General features: G+C 40.3%; 1 protein-coding gene across 1 annotated transcript in view; it reads right to left on the minus strand.

Moving 5' to 3' along the window:
- Nucleotides 1-804: 804 nt before the first annotated feature.
- The window catches only part of RAB38 (RAB38, member RAS oncogene family), a 76,949-nt gene continuing 58,164 nt past the window's right edge, over nt 805-19,589 (minus strand). The window contains exon 3 of the mRNA XM_002708645.6: nt 805-2,410. Coding sequence (XP_002708691.3) covers nt 2,258-2,410 — 153 coding nt within the window. The 3' untranslated portion in view covers nt 805-2,257. The remainder of the gene's footprint in view (nt 2,411-19,589) is intronic.

Here is a 19,589-nt window from a genome sequence, read left to right on the forward strand (position 1 = left end):
GGACGGAAGGAAGAAAGGAAGGCAGGCAGGCCAGTAAAGGCTGAATCAGATAATCACATGGGGAGATTATCGCTCTGGAAACCAGGGACTTAATCCCTCTGGGAATCTCTGAAAGACTGTAGAGAGTATGCCTCCAAATTGTACTTCCTGAGGGAAAAGGAAACTGGGCTATCCATCCTGCAATCCCTGCTAAGATTGGTTGAGAGCTGCTACTGAAGTCATTAACTCCCTGGCACTTCTGGCTTGCCTGCCTCATGGGCCAACTCCTCCAGCGTCCAGACAATGTCCTCAGGGTAAGGGTTTTAAATGCTTATAACAGGAAGCCATGTGACTGGTTCTTACGGAAACAATGAATGCCAAGAAAATATAAGTAGGACACTGAAAGACATCTGTGACAAAAAAGAAAGTTCTGATGAGTGTATTTATAAATATTGACAGAAAAGATTGTCATAAAAAAATAGGAGCTGCCGGCAGCACATCAGGACTACAGCCATGGTCCCAAGTAAAGTAGCACCAGGTATATTTCAATTTCATCTTTTTATGTTATTATCTGGGCACCTTTTTGATCAAAATATATATGAGGATATATTCATCAAATTACACACACACACACACACACATATCCTTCTTACTCTCTTGGTCTAAATGTCAATAGAATAGACTCAACCAAGTTTTAATAGTGTCTGATAGTCCCTTTAAGTGCATATTTCTCATTTCCTTCCTAAAACAAGATTTTAGAAACAGATCTTGAGAATAAAAGCTACACAGCAAAAAATAAATCCAAATAATAAGGAACTTGAAGCATTTCAGATATAGGGAAACAGCATCTTTTATTGTTTATTTTTCACTTGTGAAAATATATATAATATATATTACATGTACAGAAGAGTCCCGCAGCTTGAGGCTGAGAAAGCTAATCAAAAGGCACACATAAGGGGCAGGTCTATTCATAACAGTTTTCAGTTAAACTGACATTCAGGGCATGGCAAGTGACAATGAAGGCAATGAAAGAGCAGAAAGCCTGTGTACGTGACTGTGAAGAGCTATATCAGAGGCATCTCTTATGGAGGTCATTTGAGGAGAATATAACTCTTCTACGTAACAGGCATGTCAGACCATCAGAGATGGTATTGAAATCTGCACAAAGACACCAGGGACAACCCAACAGCCAATGATAAAATTGACAGCTTATTTGCTATTTTTTCCCCATCTCTTTTAGGCTTTAGACATACACTGATTTAAATAAGGTAATGACAGGGCTGACTCTGGTCCTGCAGAATTTTGGTTGGATACACAACAGAATTTTGCAACAGAATAAATACTTTTTTAAAAAGATTTATTTATTTATTTGAAAGGCAGAGATACAGAGAGAGCAGAAGAGAGAGAGAGAGAGAGAGAGAGAGAGAGGATATGAATCTGCTGGCTCACTCTCCAGATGTCTGCAACAGCTGGGGCTGGGCCTGGCTAAAGCCAGGAACCAGGAGCTTCTTCTGGGCTTCCCATGTGGGTGCAGGGACCCATGTTCTTGGGCTATCTTCCACTGCTTTTCCAGGTGTATGAGCAGGGAGCTGGATCCAATGCGGAGCAGCCAGGATTCCAACCAGTGCCCATATGGGATGCCAATACTGCAAGTGGAGGCTTAACCTTCTATGCCATAGCACCAGCCCCAAGATTAAATACCTTTTTAAAATTTTTTTTTATTTATTTGACAGGTAGAGTTATAGAGAGAGAGAGAGAGACAGACAGACAGAAAAGTCTTCCTTCCATTGGTTCACCCCACAAATGACTGCTACGGCCGGTGCTGTGCCGAGCAAAAGCCAGGAGCCAGGTGCTTCCTCCTGGTCTCCCATGCATGTGCAGGCGCCCAAGCACTTGGGCCATCCTCCACTGCCCTCCCGGGCCACAGCAGAGAGCTGGACTGGAAGAGGAGCAACTGGGACTAGAACCCGGTGCCCATATGGGATGCCGGCGCCACAGGCGGAAGATTAACCAAGTGAGCCACGGCACCAGTCCCAGAAGATTAAATATTTAAAAAGCTTGTAAACACTGTGCTGATAGTGGGAGAAACATAAAAACAGCACTTGTTGTTTCTTTCTTATAGGAAAGATAGAGGCATAAATCTTTGGCTTGCCACATGTGTTTCCCTATCCTGACATTTACTGAAAATGATAAAAAAAAAAAAAGGCACAATTCATGGGATGATGGGATTATTTCTATCATCTGCCAGCAAAAAAAAAAAAAAAAAAAAAAAAAGCTACTAGGATTTGGCACAGCTGGAGCAGCTGACAACCTTGGGCGATGTGAGATGGGGCTTCACGACGTCCGGCTCGATGGACTCCATGAGGTCACACTCGTTTGCAAGGATGTGCTTCACCAGGCATCTGGAGGCTTCATCAATGTTTATATTTTCCTAGGACAAAAAATAGTTTTCTTTATTTCACATTACTTTTAAAATTTGTATGCATTTGAAAGGCAGAGAGCCAGAGCCAGGGACAGCCAGACATCTTTCAACTGCTGGATCACTTTCCAATTGCCCTCCACAGCCCAGGTAGGCCAAGCCAAAACCAGGCCCAGAACTCAATTCAGGTCTCCCAAAGTGTGGCAGGGGCCCAGTTGCTTGATCCATCAGCAGCTGTGTACTGGGACTTACACTGGCAGGAAACTGGAATCAGAAGCAGAGTCAGGAATCAAACCCACACACTCCAATATGGGATGTGGACATCCCAACTGGTAGCTCAACCACTGTGCCAAGCACTTGCCCTTCTTTATTCAATATTCTAAAACAACACTGGGGTATGTTTGATGATTCACTTATATATCCCTTCCACTGCTTTATCCGTGCATCCCCTTCCAGTTCCCCTCATTCCTATGTATTCCTTGAAAATGTGAGTCCCTCACAGAAGTAAAAATATTTATTCATTGTGTCAAATAAGAGGAATAGGGTCTAGTGGGTTCACTTAGTGGGTTAAATTTAACTTAGAGGGAAATATTATTTTGACATTGTCTTATACAGAAGTGTAATATTTTAGAAGAAATATATCTTCAAAATAACTTAGATTGTAATTATCCTCTGCCATATACTACTTTTTTGTCTTTGATAGAAAATAGGAATAAAAGGACACCTTTTGCAGTGGTTATTAGTGGTTTAACAAATATTCCTGGTTCTCTGCCCGCCAATCAAATGGTAGGAGTATGCTGTTCTGATTTCTTTTAAAACAGGCATGGACATGTGACAATTGCATGTCAATGAAATGTGAAGGAATGTGATGTGCTTCCCTTTTCTAGAGAAGAAATATAAGCCAATGCGCATTTCCCGATGTTCTTTTCTCTCTGTTGTTATCATCATGGAGGCCCACAGATAGGAATTCTCTTGACCTATGTCCAGAGTGAGGATCAAATAGAGGCAACTATCCCAGTCATCCCAGGTGGTATTTACAGCATGTGTAAGAACTATGACTTGGGCCAGCACCATGGCTCACTTGGTTAATCCTCTGCCTGTGGCACCGGCATCCCATATGGGTACCGGGTTCTAGTCCCAGTTGCTCCTCTTCCAGTCCAGCTCTCTGCTGTGGCCTGGGAGGGCAGTGGAGGATGGCCCAGGTGCTTGGGCCCCTGCACCCACATGGGAGACCAGAAGGAAGCACCTGGCTCCTGGCTTTGGATCGGTGTAGCTCCAGCCATAGCGGTCATTTGGGGGGTGAACCAACAGAAAGAAAACCTTTCTCTCTCTCTCTCACTGTCTAACTCTATCTGTCAAATAAAAAAAAAGAACTATGACTTTATTGTTTTAAGCCAATGGTACTTGAGGTTGTTTAATACTGTGGTATTAATCTAGGAAATCCATGCTGGTGTAACTCCTCAAAGGAAAACATAAAATCAAGGATAGGGACCTAGTTTCAAAAATGAAATGTTTCAATTTTATTTTAAAAATGGAGCCATATTTTTGATCTAAAATATTTATCTTTTAACTATTGAATAAATTGATTTTTTTTTCTTCTTGCCTAGCTCTTTGAGAAAGACACAACTCAATTCTTTGCCCTTAATTGCAGCTACCTGTTTATATGATGGAATAAAAAAAAGTGTTTAATAGCACTCTACTCTGTTTAATAGCACATTCAGGAAGGGTAATTTGTGGCCTCACTTAGTCTTCCAGGTCTTGGACACATTTCTTTAAAGAAGATTTACATAGGAGTGGTTTTAAGGTACCTGCTCAGGCATTAACAAGCCAATCCTTTGATTCTCCTTTGGCTATGGCTTTTGTGTTAGGGAAGAAGGCAACAAAACATACCCCAAATATCAAACATGAGATGTCAGAAAGGTTATTTTTTAGAAAGCTTAAGAAACTTCCCCACAATCATGTAGCAAGTTCAGTGTTGGTCAGAGCTTATACCCAGGTCTTTATTTATTTTTTATTTGACAGGTAGAGTTACAGGCCGAGCCAAAGCCAGGAGCCAGGTGCTTCCTCCTGGTCTCCCATGCGGGTGCAGGGCCCAGGCACTTGGGCCATCCTCCACTGCCTTCCTGGGCCACAGCAGAGAGCTGGACTGGAAGAGGAGAAACAGGGACTAGAACCCGGCGCCCATATGGGATGCCAGTGCTGCAGATGGAGGATTAACCGAGTGAGCCACGGTGCCACCCCCACCAGGTCTTCATAAAATCAAAACCTGGCTTTCACAAAACTGCCTTCCTTTCCTAGATTGTTTTGAAGATCAAATGCAGTAATAGATAAATCTCTGTCCTTGGTGGTAGAGCTAGTAGGTGCTAAACAAATCTCAGTTCTTTATCATACATGAAAATACTTATCTGGCCGGCGCCGCAGCTCACTAGGCTAATCCTCCGCCTAGCGGCGCTGGCACACCGGGTTCTTGTCCCAGTTGGGGTGCCGGATTCTGTCCCGGTTGCCCCTCTTCCAGGCCAGCTCTCTGCTGTGGCCAGGGAGTGCAGTGGAGGATGGCCCAGGTGCTTGGGCCCTGCACCCCATGGGAGACCAGGAAAAGCACCTGGCTCCTGGCTCCTGCCATCGGATCAGCGCGGTGCGCCGGCCGCAGCGCGCCGGCCGTGGCGGCCATTGGAGGGTGAACAAACGGCAAAGGAAGACCTTTCTCTCTGTCTCTCTCTCTCACTGTCCACTCTGCCTGTCAAAAAAAAAAAAAAAAAAGAAAAAAGAAAAAAAAAAAGAAAATACTTATCTGCTGGGAAAAATAAGTGAAACATTAAAAATAATGTACCTTCAAATATGATGTTGGATTAGCCAGTAGTATTTTTAAACCTTCTTAAAATCTATTAACATACTAGTTAAATAGAGTTTACTTTCATTAGTTTGCAAATTGGCAAAATGTACTAATGAGAAGAATTAGATGCTAGTATATACTAATCAATGAAAATTCATCATCATTATGAGGAAAACAACAAAAACCTAAGTCTAATTATTGGCAGTCCAGGCCATCATTTTAATGAAAGAAAAGACGATGCTGGTGAACCGATGAAGTCTCCATGTAAAGGTTAGGTGAGCTAGGACAAAAGAGAATGTGCTCTAGAAAAAGGAAAAGACATCTGTGGAGGGGACATGTCTGTGCACTGACTGCATATACTACATGAAGTAGTAGATCATCATCACCAAGCCACATTTAACCTTTCTGCTATTATTTAGATTCCCATTCAGTGCCAAGTCTGCAAAGATAAAGACATTAAAATAAGTCCCATTCCTGACTGAGCTTATCCACCAGCAAGGTTTCTGTGAACAGCAGAGGCACAGAATTGTTGAATAGGGCATCTAGGGGCAAATCACTATAGAGCCCTGAAGACTTATTTGGCCAAGCAGAGTCACTAGGGATATTTTGCAGGTGAAGTGTCAATAAACAAACTACAATGCAAATGCATTCCTCAACAGACCTTGCCCATGTTTAGCACTCTGTGTTAACTAGTAATCTACCAGTAAGTATTTATTGACTACCTATCATGTGCACCAAAGTGCTGGTTGCCACAGCACACCTATCTGAGATGAGAACATTTGAGAGGAAGCCAGGGAGAAGAGTAAACACTGTAATTAAACTCTATATCTACCATATATGTTCTCTAAAAGGCAAGAGGTATAGGATTTACAGCAAAGGCTTAAAGCCAGCTGGTTATCTCAGTTCCCCTGCTCTCCAGTTGTATGACCTTGGGAAAGACACTGAAACCACTCCCTGCCTCAATTTCATCATCTGGAAAAGGAATATTTAAAAAACCTATCTCGAAGGAAGAAGGGTAGGAGGGAGGACGGGATTATCATCATGTTCTTAGATTAGTACCTACAAATTATACTGAATCTGTTAAAATTAATTACAATGAAGGTGAAAAAATAAAATTCCCAAGGTTTTTTAAAAAATATTTTTTAAGATTGGCGCTGCGGCTCACTAGGCTAATCCTCCACCTGCGGCGCCGGCACACCAGGTTCTAGTCCCAGTTGGGACACCGGATTCTGTCCCAGTTGCTCCTCTTCCAGTCCAGCTCTCTGCTGTGGCCCAGGAAGGCAGTGGAGGATGGCCCAAGTGCCTGGGCCCTGCACCCGCATGGGAGACCAGGAGGAAGCACCTGGCTCCTGGCTTCGGATCATAGCGGCCATTTAGGGGGTTAACCAACGGAAGGAAGACCTTTCTGTCTGTCTGTCTCTCTCTCACTGTATAACTCTGCCTGTCAAAAAAAATTTTTAAATAAGAAATCTGTATCTCACAGGTGATTGTAAATTAATCCATGTTAATACTTGGGACCTGTGAAAAACTTAGTGAAGCTTATGGAACACATGTTCAGTAATTTTTTCCTATGTTTTCTCTTCATAAATTACCTCATTTAATCATCAGAAGAATGTAGTGATATTGTACTCTATTTCTTCATTTTGCAACTGAGTAAACTGAAATCAAGAAAGGGTTGTTGACTGGCCTCAAGGGTAAGTGGTAGGCCCACGTGTGAGTTCAGGTAGAATAACTACTACATTGACCATGTACTTACCATAAAAAGGCAAGGCATATAGTGCTTAAAGCACAGGCTTGAAGCTAGACCCTTATGTCAACTCCCTCAACATATTTCCCCAAATAAATGAAGGAACAAAACGAGCGGAGCAGTTACTCCAGCCTAGGAAAGTCACGTCCTACAATCCGGTCTTTAGGAAGGGCTGGTTTGTGTTGCCAGCATATCTCCTAACATACTTAGTCTTTCTTTCTATACTTCACTGATCTCACAAAGCGCCTATACTAGGATGAACAAATAGCAATACAGAGAAAACTCTCCTCTCTGTCCCTGCCTGCTGCAACTGCAGATCCAGAACCTTTGCACAATTAAATTGCAATATAATTGATTGAGCTATTTGGCATAGAAGTAGACACAGTCAAGTCCGCATTTTCTGGGTAATTGTTCAGAAACCGCTTCTAGCTGAAGTGTGAAATACTTATAGCTGGGAACTTTTATTTGCATTTATTATAGAGAATAATAACAATAACCCCAGGAGCATCTTTTGCAGGAAAGAAAATTTATATATTCTCTAACTCCTTGGACACATGGATGGGATCTATTATTTATTTACAGATTTGCAATGTGACAGGGTGGTCTATTGTGCTCACTGCTTTAGGTTGATGCATGCTTATTTCTGTGCTTCTGCTCAGAATCATTTCATTTATATTGATAAGCAAGCCTTAGAAACGGGCTTATGTTCCTAACAGAGCCTTTTACTAAAAACAAACGGCAGTAACTGCCAGAGGTAAGCAGGTGCTTTCTTTATGAAATAATGGTCACATCCAATGCTCACAAAAATCTGTTAAATAGCAAATGACCATATCTTAGAGGCAAAGAAACTGGAGACAACAAGGTTAGGGAATTTACCCAAGTAGAACACTATCTGAGCCAATCTGTCTTTTCAATGGAGACTGGCCTAACTCAGGTTCCTATCCTGCTTCCCCATACATTGCATACAATCTGTTCCATGATTAGAACAGATTTTAAGGGCCAGCACTGTGGCACAGTGGGTTAACACCCTGGCCTGAAAAGCCAGCATTCCATATGGGCGCCATTTCAAGACCCGGCTGCTCCACTTCTGATCCAGCTCTCTGCTATGGCCTGGGATAGCAGTAGAAGATGGCCCAAGTCCTTGGTCCCCTGCACCCACTTGGGAGACCCGGAGGAAGCTCCTGGCTCCTGGCTTTGGATCGGCACAGCTCTGGCCATTCCAGCCAACTGGGGAGTGAACCATCGGGTGGAAGACCTCTCTGCCTCTCCTCTCTCTGTGTAACTCTGACCTTCAAATAAATAAATAAATCTTTTAAAAAAAAAACAGATTCTAAAATAGTTTTATTTCTAAGTCAGTAGTTCTCAACTCTGGCTGCATATTCATAACATTTTTTTAAAAAAAAAAAGTCTATCCTCAGGACTATCTTCCCCATCATTGTTCTATTTGATATGTAATGGGGGCCTACCATAGGCATTTAAAAAAATTTCCCCATCCATTTTAAATGGACAGTGAATTTTCAGACATGCTCATATAATTAGGAATGATTTTTATATAAACGCTCTTTATTATTTCAGTTGTGGGCTTCCTAGAAACACAGTTTCACACAGTAATGCAAGGGTCTGGTGATTCTGATGTTTCCACAGAGGGAGGTGTATAAATCTTACTGTCTGAGGTGTTGGGTACTTGTCAGTTTTTTAATTAGCTCTTCAGAACACCTGTTAGAAGGCAAATGATTTAACCTCTGACCCTCAACCCAAGCAGAAAACCTTCACATCTGCCTAGTTAGAAGCCAGCAAGGAATTCATCCTCCTGCAATCTTTCCAAACACATCAACCTCAAGCAAGACACCAAGTGTACGTGAGCCTCCAAGGTTAAGACACTAAATTCCTCAGCCCTGTGAAATTGGAATTAGACAAGATGGCCTGCAGGATAATAACATTGCTGGCAAAACCTCCTTCCACAGAATAGAGCTTCAAAACTCCTCTCAGCACTTGTTGACTGAGCACATAAGCACCAAACATTTTCTAGCTTTTTGATTGCCTTCACTAATACCTGATGTGGGCCCTCGTGTGCCTTGTGTTTGTCTGCAAAGCAGGTTTTTTTTTTTTATTTTAAAGATTTATTTATTTGAAAGGAAGTGTTATAGAGAGAGAAGGAGATGGAGGGAGAGAGAGAGACAGACAGACATAGAGAGAGAGAGAGAGAGAGAGAGAGAGAGACTCTTCTGTCTACTGGTTCACACCCCAAACATCCACAATGACCAGGGCTGGGCCAGGCAGAAGCCAGGAGACTGAAATTCCATCCAGGACTCTCACATAGGTGGCCAGGACCCAGAGGTGGGCCATTGGGCGCTGCTTTCCCAGGCTCATTAGCAGGGAGCTGCACTGGAAGCAGAGCAACTTAGATTCCAACTGGGGCTCACATGGGATGACAATGTCTCAAGCGGCAGCTTAACTCACTGTGTCAGAATGTTGAACCCTGAAAAACAATTTTATCTTCCTGATTCCCTAATTTCACCCCATCTCCTTTTCTAAATTGCTATCCTCAGAGCTCCTGCATTTTCTTTTTTTCTTCTCTTTGTGTCTTAGGTGTTGACAGCCAATATTGTATAGTGTTCAAGGTGCTAACCTCCTGAATCCAAAGCTCATGGTTCTGCCTCTTGCCACTTTCTCCAGGAGAGGGAAGCATGAGTAGAGAGTGTGATGCAAGGGAACCAGGTCCTAGGGATGCCTTTTTGTCTGACAAGTGCCAAACTTTAATATAACGTGTCCTGAGAATGACAGGTTGAGCCAAACTGGCACTGATTTGTTTATTTATTTATTTGACAGGCAGAGTGGACATTGAGAGAGAGAGACAGAGAGAAAGGTCTTCCTTTGCCGTTGGTTCACCCTCCAATGGCCACCGCGGGCAGCGCACCACGCTGATCCGATGGCAGGAGCCAAGTGCTTCTCCTGGTCTCCCATGGGGTGCAGGGCCCAAGCACTTGGGCCATCCTCCACTGCCTTCCTGACCACAACAGAGAGCTGGCCTGGAAGAGGGGCAACCGGGACAGAATCCGGCACCCCAACCGGGACTAGAACCCGGTGTGCCAGCGCCACAAGGCGGAGGATTAGCCTAGTGAGCCGCGGCACCGGCCCTGGCACTGATTTTAACATGGGTAAGTAACACTGTCAGCATGGGAAAAAGAAGTATAGAGAAGAAGAGAAAAGTTCACAGCTCCAAAAATTGTGTCTGACAGTATTCCCCAATCACTACCTGTCCTTCATTCAAACCTTCCTTCCCTCCTTGCTGCACCAACATGGTATCCTACCTTCTCTCTCTCTTCCCTTATTTGCCAAGGGATTCTCCTCCCATCACCAGACAGCCATGAACTACTCCCATGCTTACAGAGACTCACCAAATATTAAAGACTGCAGGAAAACAGACACCATTAATGTGCCCTTCTTTCTTACCCTCACCAGGAAATTAGACAAAAAAAGAAAGTGACTTGCCTGGCATCACACAAGCTACTTAATCTCACAGGGAACATCTAGAACACACTTAACCTCTAAGCTCTTGTTGCTTGCAGTATTGTGTAAATATTTTACTTGTGCTAACTAAAATAATCCTCACAAAAACCCAGGTGAGAATTCTAAGGCACGGAGTGATTGAATAACTTTCCCAGGGTCACACAGCCAGCAAGTCAAGCTGTCAGCATTTGGTTTTGTAGCCCATGCTCAGCCACTGCTCATTTGACCCCAGGATGCGCCAGTGCTGTCAGATGGAAGAACTAGACTCAGGCCCAGAGCCCCTTCACCTGTTTTTCATAACTGCTTCTTGAAGGAATGAGCAGTCAACTATCCTGACTTGTTGGCTGATACTTTCTAAGTTTCAAAATTCATGAATAAACAGTCCACACAAGGTGCCATTTTGGCATCAATTGCTAATTAAATTTTGATTTCCAATGTCTTTAAATGGCTTATGTGCACTCTCTAGTCCACACCATATCTTACTAATTTATTTTTTTAATGTTTTATTTCAGAATAGTTTTTGATTTACAAAACAAAAATATGAGGTAGTAATACAAAGAGTTCCCATAGACTCCTAACCACTCCCCCTATTACTAATATCTCATATTAATATATTTGTCACAATTCATGAAACATACACAGCTTTCCCTGTTTTTTTTATTCCAAATTCCTCTTATCTTTTCCACCCTTACCAGCTTCTGGGAGTCAATATTCTATGTCCTGATTGAGATTCTTGTTTTGTTTTAATTTCAGCTGCCATGTAAGAGAAAGAACATGCTATATTTGTTTTTCTGTATCTGGTTTATTTCACTCAGCATGATGTCCTCCAGTTTCATCCATTTCACTGTAAATGGCAGCATTTCATTCTCTTACTGCTAAATAGTATTCTGTTATCTATACATACCACATTTTAAAAAATCTATTCATCTGATGATGGACATAGTGGTTGATTACACATTTTAAAGAAATCTCTATACTGTTTTCCACAGTAGCTTTACCAATTTACATTCCCACCAACAATGTATAAAAGTTCACATTTTTACAGGTCTTCAGCACTACTTGTTAGTCTCTGTCAGATGGAAAATTGCCATTCTGACAAGGGTGAGCTGGCATCTCAATTGTGCTTTTGATTTGCATTTCCCTAATGGTTAGTGAGCACTTTTTTTCTTTTTCATGAATTTATTGTCCATTTGCATTTCTTCTTTCAAGACCTATCTATTTCCTTTGCCTATTTCTTAACTTGATTTTTTGTTGTTGTTGAGGTTTTTTTTAATTGCATATACATTCCAGATTTTAATCCTTTGTCATATAAGTAGATTACAAATATTTTCTCCGATTATGTTGGATGTTTCTTAAATTTTGTTTTGTTTTGTTTTGTTTTTTGACAGGCAGAGTTAGACAGTGAGAGAGAGAGACAGAGAGAAAGGTCTTCTTTCCGTTGGTTCACTCCCCAAATGGCTGCCACAATTGGCATACTGTGGCCGGCGCGCTGCACCGATCTGAAGCCAGGAGCCAGTTGCTTTCTCCTGGTCTCCCATGCGGGTGCAAGGCCCAAGCACTTGGGCCATCCTCCACTGCCTTCCCAGGCCACAGCAAAGAGCTGGACTGGAAGAGGAGCAACCAGGACAGAATCCTGCGCCCCAACTGGGTCTAGAACCAGGGGTGCCAGCGCCGCAGGTGGAGAATTTGCCAAGTGAGCCGTGGCCAATGTTGGATGTTTATTTATTGATTTTTCCTATGCTGTACAGAGCTTGTGAATTTGATATAATCTCATTTGTCTAGTTGTGTTTTTCTTGCCTGAGCTTTTGGTGTCTCTTATCCAAGAAATCATCACCTACACCAATGTTTTGAAATGTTCTCCCTATTTTTTCCTTCTAGCAATTTCATAGTTTCATGTCTTGATCCACCTTGAGTTGATTTTTGTATGTGGTGAGAAGTAGGGATCTAATTTCATTCTTTTACATATATACATGTAGTTTTACCCACACGATTTATTGAAAATACTATCTTTTCTCCAATATATTATTCTTGGCTCCTTTGTAAAACATCAGTTCTCTAAATGTATGAGGAATAATTTTGGGGCTCTCTGTTCTCTTCCATTGATCTATATATTGACATTTTATGCAGTATCATGCTGTTTTAATTACTGTAGCTTTGCAGAATGCTTTGAAATCAGGTATTGTGATGCCTACAGTCTGATATTTTTGCCAAGGATCCCTTTGATATTCTGGGTCTTTTGTGATTTCATATGAATTTTAAGATTGCCTTTTCTAATTTTGTAAAGAATGTCATTGGTATTTTGACAGGGATTATATTGAATCTATAAATTCATTTAGATATTTTAATGATATTTATTCCTTGAATTTATGAGCAAGGAGTATCTTTCCAGTTTTTGATGTGTCATTGATGATTTCTTTCATCCATGTTTTTTTATCTTTATTGTAGTGATCTTTTACTTCTTTGGTTAAATTTATTCCTAAATATATTATTTTTTGTAGCTATTGTGAATGAGATTTCATTCTTGATTTCTCTCTCTCTCGTTCTCTCTCTCTCTCTGTTTTTTAAAGATTAATTTATTTATTTGAAAGTCAGAGTAACAGTGAAAGGGAAAAAGAATCTTCTATCCTCTGTTTCACTCCCCAGATGCCATGAAAGCCAGCTCTGGGACAAACTGAAGCCAGGAGTCAGGAGCTTCATCCAATCTCCCACGTGGGTGGCAGAAGCCCAAGCACTTAGGCCATCTTCTACTGTTGTCCCAGGCCATTAGCGGGGAGCTTAATGGGAAGTAGAGCAGCAGGGACACAAACTGACACCATAAGGGATGCAGACATTGGCTTAACCCACTATACCACAACGCCTGCCCCCACCCCACCTCTGCTTAATTTCTCATTCAACAAAATCATTATTGGCACATAAAAATGCTACTGTTTGGGACTGGCGCTGTGGCACAGCAGGTAAAGCCACCACTTGCAGTGCTGGCATCTCACATGGGCACCAGTTTGAGTCCTCCTGCTCCACTTCCAATCCATATCTCTGCTATGGCTTGGGAAGGCAGTAGAAGATGGTCCAAGTCCTTGGCCTCTATGCCTACATGGGAGACGCAGAGGAAGCTCCTGGTTCCTGGCTTCAGATCAGCACAGCTCCAGCCATTGTGGCCATCTGGGGTGTGAACCAGCATATGGAAGACTTCTCTCCCTCTCTCTCACTGCCTCTGCCTCTTGTAACTCTGCCTTTCAAAAAAATAAATAAATCTTTAAAAAAGAAAAAAAAGCTACTTTTTTTGTATGTTGATTTTGTATCATGCAACTTTTGTATCCTGCAACTGTTCTAACAGTTTTGTGGTGGAGTGTTTAGCTTTTTCCATATAAAACATCATATCATTTTGCAAACATGGATATTTTGACTCCCTCGTTTCCAATTTTAATGCCCTTTATTTCTTTCTCTTCCTTAATTGCTCTTCTTAAATATATTACTCATTTCTGTTAAATTCATGGTCCCTGAAAAAAACTGAATTCATCATCCCTGCCTCTTCTCCCATGCGCAGTCCTACAACCCTGACACTAGGCAGAAACAGTTTTCCAGTCGTTGTTAGAGTTCACAACTCTTGAGATTCCTTTGTCAAACACAATATGTAGTGCATTACTAATCAGGACACTCATATATTATCTTTACTTTTGTTTTCAAATTGTTAATTTTTAAAGTTTCCTTGCCAGGAGCCTCTAAAGGAGATAGTGCTTCAGCACCCATAATCTGTCTTGAAAAGAGGATAAGCATAAGCATAAAAACTATCATGCAGCTGGACTTAATAAACCCCATTCATGAAGAATATCAGCTTTCAATTAAAATACTTCCTTATTCATCAGTTTAAGAAGATAGATGGCCCACCAGATACAAAATAAGAATAGTGATTTCTAACACTTTTTGACCACCTACTATCGATCACCTACTTTGCCACTAAGCTAAGTATGCTACATATATGATATTTAATCCTTAGCACATCTGAGAGGTGGGCACACATGGGGTCCTCTAGCACTTCATAGCAATGCATATTATGAAAATATTATACATGGATTTTAAAAATTTTGAAACAAAATATAATTATCTTTTAATTCTATTTTTCACAAATTTTTGAAGTATCCTCTAGGCATATTATCACTGGATAACATGCAATGGCTTTTGTGTGTCTGCTGCACTGGGGACTTCGCTGTTGTATCCCAGTCTCTAGCACAGTGCCTGCAAATTGTAAATGAATAGTTGACTGAATGAATGAACAAGGCCTCAGGAAGATGACAGTTTAGATTTCAACATGAACACAGTTTTAGGTGTGGGCAATTTCTGTTGAGATTGAAAACAATATGTTCATAACAGAATTTACTTCATAAGTCAAACTGCCTGTTTTTATTTTGTTTTCCAGTTACAATTTGATTCCATACCTTGAAATGAAAGGAAGACTGAATGAACCATTTATAAAAATTGACCAGAACTTCTGTAGGCTTAGATGACAAGCAAACTTAGGTTAGAGTCCCAATTCTGCTGCTTTGAAAATAATGTGTTTGGGCAGGCATTTGGCACAGTGGTTAAGATGCTGGGTAGGACACCTGCATCTGAACAGAGTACCTGGCTTCTATTCCTGGCTCTGGCTCCCGATTCCATCTTCCTGATAACAGAGATCCTGGAAAGCAGCAGTAATAGCTCAAGCAATGGGGTCCCTACCATCCAGGTAAGAGATCTGGAGTAAATTCCCAGTTGCCAGCTTCATGCCCTCTGTCCCCATAATCCCTGGCCATTGTGGATATTTGGGAAGTGAAACAATGGAAGAGAGCTTTCTCTCTCTCTCTCTCTCTCTCTCTCTCTCTGTCTGACTGCCTTTCAAATTGATAAATTTTAAAACGTCCTTTGAATAGAGTTCTACTTCTGTTTTTCCAAAAGCTATTTTAGGTAAAATGTGCTCTTTAATAACAAGAAGTATTCACCAAAATACTTAATTTGGGGGGTATTACCTGTAAGGTGGCAAGATAGAGATAATAATACACACCCACAGAATTATGAGGCTTATAAATATTATATTTAGAAGTTGTATAGTTTTATGTTTGTGACTATATATTTACATATATGCTTATTTTAATATCATATTCTTCTCTTAAGGACTTTTCTGTAACCAAGTGGACACTTCTAGCATTTAGTAATTTCTCTTGAGTCCCTTAGTCTTATATATATACATATACAAAAATATACACACAATTATATACACACATAAATATACACAATTATATTGTCTAGCCATCAACTAACTTCTTAACCCTAATGCTTTTCCAGACAGCATAAATGAAATTATTTCTTCTACCATTGTTGAAATAATGATAACTTTGGTGAAAACAAATAGGAAAAAGGGCTACGTGCAAAAATGGAAGTAATAAAACAAAAAAATTAATCTATCAGACCCTTTTTGGTATTTGGAACATAAGTGATACTAGCTAGTTACCAGAGCTCTGGTCTCAACACTAGGAGACAAGTTTAGCCTACCCTACCAAATCATTGATGTCTAAGCCCTAAATTCCACAGTCAGTTCACAAATACTTCTTAGCCTGGGCCTCCTAGAAGCAGCACTTAGCAAGTACTATATAATGTTCTTTCTGATATGGAATAACATGTTCTTTTTCTTTTTTCCACAAACCTGTAATTAAAAAAGTGGAAAGAGACACATCCATCTGGAGATCTTATACTGATCTGAAATGTCATGTAACTAAGTAACAAATTTATTGTTCAGCAAGTAATTGTTGAGCTCTTTGCCTGGACCAGGCTCTATTCACAAAGGCTTTATGCTCTGTTTTACTAGTCCAGGGTTCCTTTGCTTATGCTTAATGATGGACATGGGTGCTCTCTTCTTACAGGCATGTGGCATTTCACCCTTGCTCGTGTCCTCTGTACTCTCTTCTCTGATTACATGCTTTCAGAATCTTTCCACTGCACTCATCCTCCATACTACTGCTAAGTAATCTCCTGACTACTCTAATTAAAGTACAGTTACTCATCCTCAACTACAGTTCAAAAAAAGTTTGTTGGCTCACACTGACCACTCAGAATAAGTCCAGATCACTAAACTAGGGGCCTACCAACATGTCGACACCTTGACTTCGCTGTCTCATCTCCTCTGACTTCCCTTACTTAGCGAGGTTCCACGTAAACCAATTCATAGACCTTTCTCAATGCATGCTTTGCTTGAGCTCATTTTATTCCATCTTTTTCTGTAGAATTTCTGCCCAACCAGAACAAATATATCTTATTTGGGAGCATTTGGTATTTAGGCTTTCTGTTTTAAATTTCTGAATGGAATTCAAGTATATTCCCCAGCTTTAGAATTTTCTGGAATCTTGAATTTTTATTATCTATGTGTATTCATTTATTGTTAAGGGGAAAGGTGCAGTAGAAGGATCAGAACTATCCCAGCTCTATCACAAGCAGGGTAACATAAGAGAAGTCACCATAACCATTCTCTGAGCCTCATTTTCTTTATGCATAATCTGTGATAAAAAATAATGCCAACCTCACAAAGTTACTATGATATGTATATATAAAATCCATGAGATATGTGAAAGAGCTCAGCAATAGACACTGAAAACAGAACACTTTGGAAACAATACAGCTTTGTAAAAGTATTGTTATTGTTAACTCCTATATGCAAATGTCTAGAGGGCAAACCTACTTCTTTATTACAATAAGATATCTCAAAGTGAGTTCTGAAGTTTCATAGGAAAATATGGGAAGAAAAAGCATCTTATGCCTAAATTATCTTAGGAAATGTGAAGCTAAAACTTATTTGAAAATATTTTATAATCACAGGATTTCTCAGTCTTAGAATATCACAGAATGTGTGATTGAACTTTTTGCATGATAGAAAAGTGGCTTAGTATTCTGGCTGGAAGAATACGTGGGGAATTAAAGCAACATGGCAGACCTGGAGTATACAGATTTGCATCAATAATGCGTGAATTAGGAAAAGGCAGGTTCAGGTTGGGCAATAGGGTTACAGAAAAGCAAGCAGTCTCCTTGACCACTGCTGCCCCACCATCTCAATGCAGGGAAGAAGTGTGTAGCAGTCATAATCTCACATCACAGAACTCTTGTCTAATGCAATATCTTATAGCGATAGTGCTCCTCTTTACATAATTTGCCAATTGCTGATTTGGCATGGTAACTGGTATATGTGGGAGTGGTTGTGGGTAGAGGGCTGGGTAGATGGGAACATTATTAACTGATTTTGTATTACTCTAGTAAGCTTTTAACCTTACTTAAACAGTGCTACCACCATTTTTATCTTTCTCCATTTTTTGGAGACAAGCCCAAAATTAAACACATGGTTTTTATTTAAAAAATATGACTTTAACAGTGAGATACTGCAATGTTGGAAACAATGGGCCTGACTGGTAATGACAGACATTATTCAGTCTGGTGGACCAATGCTCCCCAACCCTTAATCCCAGCAAGGAAAGGTTAAATGGCTCTCCCAAGTACTTCCTAGCCATCTCCTAAAGTACTCATAGATATTCTCATAGATATTTGCAATTACTTTTAGAAATGTATTTTCTCACTAGATACAAAGGTCTTGAAAGTAGAAGTAGCACTTACTCACTTGGAATGTTATCAGCAACTAAACAAGGATCTGTTGGTATGAGGTGTTCAAAATATAATTTATGAGTGAACTGTCCTGTAAAGGGAGAAGGCAAATAAACTAATTCAAATTAAAACTCACACACACACACACAAAATATTGTGAGCTGCTCTATGTTGATATTCATTGTACTGAAGTTCCTTTAGACTCAAGATAGCTTAGGACGGGGAATTAGAGGGCTTGAGTTTTAGCCCTGATGTTGCTGCAAACTATCTTGGTCACTATGGGGAAATCCAGTTCTCTCTCTCCCATCAATTTCAAAAGCTGGGAATAGAGAGAATTTATACTCTGCCTTTTACCAAACAGGATTGAAGGTGACCCTTGAGACTATCTCTAGCTCTTGAGTAATGCAGTTAAACTTGCAGGAGATCTTAGAATAATGCTCCCTTAATGGGAAAGATTTCTCAAATTGAGAGTTTAAGTATAAGGCATTTGTTTAAGCGATCATTTACTACAGCAAATGCACTCTATCAACTTGATTAGCCATAAGTTTTTCATTGAAAAAATCAGAAACCCATTCAACTGCCTAAGCCATCTGGAGGATACTTCCCCGGAGTGACAGAATTGCTGAAAGATTCAGGCTATTCCAGGAACCTAGAAAATAAAATTAGATCCTCAAATACCATCAGGTCAACTTCATTTTCTCCATCTGCCAGGATTTTTCAGATAAAGAGACTTCCATCCTCTAAACCCAAATGCTGATAATTTTGAACTCAGAGAGAAACTGTTTCCTATGCTCAAATTTAAAGAGATCCGAGGAAGAACTCTATCAAATTTAGATTCAGTAACAAGTTCAAACTCAAGACTAGAACAAGTTCAGGAGCTACTGGTACCAGGAGAGCCTCCAGTTTAAGTCATGTGGACACTATGGGCCAACTGCGCTGACAAGTGACACAGTGTGTAGGAGTGGTAATTTCCTTCTGGACAATGGATGGAGGGAAAGAAAGAAAATGGTTGAGCATAGGAACATAAATTGAACATGACTGAATCATTTTGAACCTGTAAACTCTCATTTGTATTTATTATGTTACTTTATGGATATTTATATCATCTATATCAGTGTTCATGTATCTATCTATAATTTAGATAGACATAAATAGTGAACTCTGAAATAAATAGAAAAAATATTTTCCATAAAGTTGCTGTACATTATTAAACAGATACAAATCTAGTGACATCTGATAACTATAACATAAACAGAATGACTGGATAATCAGGGTTATTGCCTAAAACCCATACAAAAAATGAGAAAGTAAAGTTAAAGCATAAATGACCTGAATAAAAGTACTCTGATCAAAAAGGTATAAAGTTGCTACCCAGCAATTTTTCTGGAAAGTAAAGGAATGAGAAAGGTTTCTTTGTGCATAGAAACTAACCTCACTTTTAATTTCCCATTTATTTTTTACAAAATTTAACTAACCAAAATAGATGG

This window comes from Oryctolagus cuniculus, chromosome 1 (assembly GCF_051225735.1).
Source record: "Oryctolagus cuniculus isolate XC-2025 breed Fujian yellow rabbit chromosome 1, ASM5122573v1, whole genome shotgun sequence".
In the NCBI taxonomy this organism is placed as follows: Eukaryota; Metazoa; Chordata; class Mammalia; order Lagomorpha; family Leporidae; genus Oryctolagus; species Oryctolagus cuniculus.